This window comes from Triticum dicoccoides, chromosome 2A (assembly GCF_002162155.2).
Source record: "Triticum dicoccoides isolate Atlit2015 ecotype Zavitan chromosome 2A, WEW_v2.0, whole genome shotgun sequence".
NCBI classification, from domain to species: domain Eukaryota; kingdom Viridiplantae; phylum Streptophyta; class Magnoliopsida; order Poales; family Poaceae; genus Triticum; species Triticum dicoccoides.
Genome location: NC_041382.1, coordinates 221,174,625 through 221,180,388, shown reverse-complemented (window position 1 = coordinate 221,180,388; position 5,764 = coordinate 221,174,625). Strand labels below are relative to the sequence as shown.

At 47.0% G+C, this 5,764-nt stretch overlaps 1 protein-coding gene across 2 annotated transcripts in view; it reads right to left on the bottom strand.

Moving 5' to 3' along the window:
* Window positions 1-3,801: 3,801 nt before the first annotated feature.
* Window positions 3,802-5,764, bottom strand: part of LOC119354309 (polyadenylate-binding protein RBP45-like) — a 4,279-nt gene continuing 2,316 nt past the window's right edge. The window contains exons 3-7 of one of the 2 annotated variants that reach the window (XM_037621034.1): window positions 4,949-5,004; window positions 4,747-4,877; window positions 4,559-4,652; window positions 4,270-4,491; window positions 3,802-4,050 (exon numbers count right to left, since the gene is read on the bottom strand). In XM_037621034.1, coding sequence (XP_037476931.1) covers window positions 4,048-4,050; window positions 4,270-4,491; window positions 4,559-4,652; window positions 4,747-4,877; window positions 4,949-5,004 — 506 coding nt within the window. In that variant the 3' untranslated portion in view covers window positions 3,802-4,047. The remainder of the gene's footprint in view (window positions 4,051-4,269; window positions 4,492-4,558; window positions 4,653-4,746; window positions 4,878-4,948; window positions 5,005-5,764) is intronic. The other variant, XM_037621035.1, reaches the window with a different exon arrangement.

Genomic DNA, 5,764 nt, shown 5'->3' with positions numbered 1-5,764 from the left:
GCACGGCACCTCCGAGTTTAGCACACGTTCAGCCCGATGACGTCCCTCGAACTCTGATCCAGCCGAGTGTTAAATGAGAGTTTTGTCAGCACGATGGCGTGGTGACGATGATGATGTTCTACCGACGCAGGGCTTCGCCTAAGCACCGCTACAGTATTATCGAGGTGGACTATGGTGGAGGGGGGCACCGCACACGGCTAAAAGATCAAATCAATTGTTGTGTCTATGGGGTGCCCCCTGCCCCTTATATAAAGGAGCAAGGGGGAGGTGCGGCCGGCTAGGAGGAGGCGTGCCAGGAGGAGTCCTACTCCCAACGGGAGTAGGACTCCCTCCCTTCCTTGTTGGATTAGGAGAACGGGGGAAAGAGGAGGGAGAGAGGAAGGAAAGGCCCCCCCCTCTCCTTGTCCTATTCGGACTAGAGGGGGAGGGGCGCGCGGCCCTGCCCTAGCCACCTCTCCTCTTCTCCACTAAGGCCCACTATGGCCCATTAAGCCCCCGGGGGGTTCCGGTAACCCCTCGGTACTCCGGTAAAATCCCGATTTCACCCGGAACATTTCCGATATCCAAATATAGGCTTCCAATATATCAATCTTCATGTCTCGACTATTTCGAGACTCCACAACATGTCCGTGATCACATCCGGGACTCCGAACAACCTTCGGTACATCAAAACTCATAAGCTCATAATATAACCATCATCAAAACTTTAAGCATGTGGACCCTACGGGTTCGAGAACTATGTAGACATGACCGAGACACGTCTCCGGTCAATAACCAATAGCGTAACCTCGATGCTCATATTGGCTCCCCACATATTCTATGAAGATCTTTATCGGTCAGACCGCATAACAACATACGTTGTTCCCTTTGTCATCGGTATGTTAATTGCCCGAGATTCGATCGTCGGTATCTCAATACCTAGTTCAATCTCGTTACCGGCAAGTCTCTTTACTCGTTCCGCAATACATCATCCCGCAACTAACTCATTAGTTGCAATGCTTGCAAGGCTTTAATTGATGTGCATTACCGAGTGGGCCCAGAGATACCTCTCCGACAATCGGAGTGACAAATCCTAATATCGAAATATGCCAACCCAACAAATACCTTCGGAGACACCTATAGAGCACCTTTATAATCACCCAGTTATGTTGTGACGTTTGGTAGCACACATAGTGTTCCTCCGGTAAACGAGAGTTGCATAATCCCATAGTCATAGGAACATGTATAAGTCATGAAGAAAGCAAAAGCAACATACTAAACGATCGAGTGCTAAGCTAACGGAATGGGTCAAGTCAATCACATCATTCTCCTAATGATGTGATCCCGTTAATCAAATGACAACTCATGTCTATGGCTAGGAAACATAACCATCTTTGATCAACGAGCTAGTCAAGTAGAGGCATACTAGTGACACTCTTTTTGTCTATGTATTCACACAAGTATTATGTTTCCGGCTAATACAATTCTAGCATGAATAATAAACATTTATCATGATATAAGGAAATAAATAATTACTTTATTATTTCCTCTAGGGCATATTTCCTTCACTGGCCTCTCTCCCTCCCTCCTTTATATACGTGGGGGGCACCCCAAAGGCACACCAAGTCTTCTCTTAGCTATGTGCGGTGCCCCCCTCCACAGTTACACACTCGGTCATATCGTCTATTGTTTAGGCGAAGCCCTGCATCGGTAACTTCATCATCACTGTCGCCATGCCGTCATGCTGACGGAACTCTCCCTCGTCCTCAACTGGATCAAGAGCTCGAGGGACGTCATTGTGTTGAACGTGTGCTAAACACGGAGGTGCCGTACGTTCGGTACTTGGATTAGTTGGATCACGAAGACATTCGACTACATCAACCGCGTTACTAAGCGCTTCCGCTTTCGGTCTACGAGGGTACGTGGACACACTCTCCCGCTCATTGCTATGCTTCTCCTAGATAGATCTTCCGTGATCGTAGGATTTTTTTAAAATACTACGTTCCCCAACAGTTAGTTTGTGCAGGTGCATCTATTGGAGACTTGCTTGTGCCTCCTACTGGATTGATACCTTGGTTCTTAACTGAGGAAAATACTTATCTCTACTTTGATGCATCACCCTTTCCTCTTCAAGGGAAAAATCAACGCAAGCTCAAGAAGTAGCAGCGTGCGCCTTGGAGACGATGGACTCCTTGTCCTCGACGTCGGCCTGGTGCTGCAATGCACGCCGCACGGCACACTCGGCAGTGTACTCGGCGGCGGCCTTCTTCTCCGCCTCGACAGTTCCTCCTCTTGGCCGATTCGGCGTTGAGCTTGGCCACCTCCGCCGGCGTGAGCACCGATCGAGGCTTCTTCATAGGCTTCATTTTCTTCGCCACGGGGTGGGAGGCAGCTGGTGAGTCGACAGGGTTCGCCTCGTCAGCCATGGTGGATGGAGGGAGGGGGAAGGGCGGGGGCGCGGGAGAGTGGAGGGTGGGGCGTGGGAGCGTTTTGGAGGAAAGGGGGTGGAGTGGCCGCCTGCGCCATCGTCGGGCGAGCCAGGGGAGGACAAGGGCGCGCGTCCCGCCCGTCCACGTGCTGTCCGTTCAGCCGCAAACTCGGCTCAAACATGGGTCGAGAATGTGTCGAAAGCGGACAGAAAACGGACGGCAATCCGTTTGCTCCCGCGCATTGGAGGGTCTGCTTTGTCCTTTTATCCCCAAACGGGCACGAGCGGACCATTTGGGGTTGTGCATTGAAGTTGCCCTTAGCAGGGTGTAGCCACCTTTAAATAGGGGATTCCGGTGAGGCCAGGCGTCCGGGTTCGTCAATGCCCGGAGCCGGAGTAGGTTTGTCGGTCGGCGATCCTGCTTAACGGCGGCATACGGACGGACGAGGCATTGAACGGGCGTGGTAAATAAGTTATTCTAATCTCGTACACACACAAATTTGCAATTATTCATCTACTACTGGAATTTGGATTTATTTTATCGAAATATTCGTCCCATCCAGTAACGCGTCTCCGGTATTGAATAGGCGTGAACATCGGGGATGCGTCGGCTAGCGTGCCACTTCAATGGCGGAGGAAGTGAGAGATCGCGCCTGCTCTGAGCTGGCTTCAATGTGGAGCAGCCGCTCCACATTGGCATGAATGCGGGCAGCTGGCGCCGGGCAAGAACACGAGCGGGCGAGGGAGGAGGGGGTTTGGGTGGGCCAAAGTAATCAGAAGCTGGCGTTGGTGCTATCCGGACGCCCGCAAAGCCCGCCCACGTTTGCGGGAGAAAGTGTGTCTGGACCGCTCTGCGGACCGACCGCGTTGCATGGCACAGCATGTCCGAACCGCGCAGTCCGGACATATGCAGGCGGTTTGAGAGCCGGCATTGGACATGTGGCTTTTTTTAGACGTGTGGTATATTTTCTCCCATTGCAACGCACAAGCTTTCCCTATTTTATTTTTTGAACACCTTTCCCTATTTTATTTTTTTATATTGAGGGAGTTGTAAAAAGTATCTCTTTTTCGTGATAAGAATAACTGCCCATCTTGTGGATCTTATATGTCAGGTTGGATTGGTTATTGGGAATCTGATGGACAGTGGTTTTGGTATCGGTCTACCTCGCGCTTTTATAGAAGAAAATAATAGGATCGGTTTACCAGCAGATGATGATTTTGATTTGCTCTTCCAACATGACACTAGAGTTATTTTGATTTGCTGTTTTTGCTTATTTGAGGCATTCTCACAACAACAAAATGGCAGACTACATAAGCCTTTTGGTTCAAGCTCTCAGCTAAAATTTGCACAAGTTGAGCCGCTCTGTTCAGCTCTCACCCAAAAGCCTTAACTATCAACGCAAAAACCAAGAACCTGGTGATCCAAAATAACATTAAAAGCTTAACTCAGTCATGGACATAGTTCGATAATTTAAAACCAAGAGAAGCACTGAATAGAACTAGAGCTACTGCCCAACAGTCAAAGTACTACTAGATACGACCCATCTTACAAACAAGGACACCTATACGATAACTCATGACGCGGTAGCATTCAGTTCATGCAGCTCTGAATCTCTGATTGCGCTCCATCGCCTCAATGGTCACTGCAAAATATTAGGTAGCCAGGTTAGTCATCAGCCAAAGACAAGCCATCATTTAAGCATGTGAACAATGTTAACAATCACTAAAATCAGCCAACAAATTGCAGTTTGAGAGGCGTATTTGTATCATTTCTTTGTTTATTTGCACAGACAAATTTCAAAAAGATTGTTTTAGATGAAATCACTAAGGCAGTAGCATATATTGGGTTGTCAATTCCTTGCCTGCTGTGGGGGCTGCTGCTGTTGCTGCTGTGGTGGCTGCTGCTGTGGAGGTTGCTGCTGCTGAGATGGCTGCTGTTGCTGCTCGTAACTGCCATAACCAGAGTATCCATAGTTTTGCATGCTAGGATCTTGCGCATTGGGTGCACCATAGTATGCATCAGGACCCTGTTGATATCCATAGTAGCTGTTGCCATTACCCTGGTTTGCATCCTGCTGGGGAGGCTGACAAAACGATGTTTGGGTTAGAATGATACACACGTCAAGATTTAACAGCTAACAGCTACAATACCTGTTTGTTTTGGCTACGGCCCCATGAAAGGCGAACATTGGAACTACCAATCTGAGACCCATTCAGCGCACTGATGGCCTGCTCAGCGCACGCCCTGAAAGTAGAGCAGTGACGAGAGCAACAATTAGGTCATGGATATTATTAGCTCGTATGTACTACTAGTAAAAAAACCTGGAGATTTTCTTAACCTGCTGGTAAATTGGACAAATCCACAACGCTTGCCTACAGGAATCTTCACATAACCAACTTCGCCATATGGAGTAAAAACTTGCCTTAGATAGTTCTCATCTATATTGGAATCTAACCCGCCCACAAAGATCTATCGCACAAGTATGAAAAATAAGGAAACATCAACTCTCACAATTTAGAAAAATATAACAAGGTACTCACTGTAGTATTGTTGGGATCATTCGCCGCCTCATTTACTTGAGAGCTCTGGTACCCTGCTGCCGTAACAAAACATACAGACATAATTAACTTCCGAAAGGATAACCATAGAAACAAAATGCAAAACCTAAAGCTGGCAAACCCAACTGGGTGCTCAGACCTACCACAGTAGACAAAAGAACTAATACACATGAAGCAGGAAATTACAAATATATCATCAACCTAATCATGAAGTACATGCAAATGCTGCTATTTCACTACAACAAATCAACCATCACACAAAGAAGCCATTGTCAACCAAGGGAGGTACATCCTTGCTTCACAAATTTAATTCGACCATTGCATGTGTCAGATTGGCTGTAAAAGAAAATGAAGCCTAGGAGCATGGCTGTCAGTAAACAGGTTAGCTTGCCGTCCTATTTTTGCGCAAATGCCATAATATTGATGAACTGGAATTAGCCTCCTCTGTTGCAACATGCAGCACACAACTAATAGTGCTAGGAAGGAAACCATTTGCTTTAATATTTGTTGCCCAGTATAATATATTTAGTGCAGGCCATCTCAAACCTAAACCTTGTCCATCCAAAAAAAAGGGAAGGCAACCAATTACTTGTGTATGCAAGGACAGTTTATTCAAGGACTAACGGAAGATAGAACAAATGTTATGTGCACTACAAAAGATTAGGTGCACAAACAAGGAATGGGAGTTCGAGGGAAAAGAATATTTAAGATGGGAATTACAAACTGTTTGGGAGTGTAGATAGAGAATATCATTTGAAGTATATAACTGACAATGCTGGCAAATGAGAGATAGAAAAA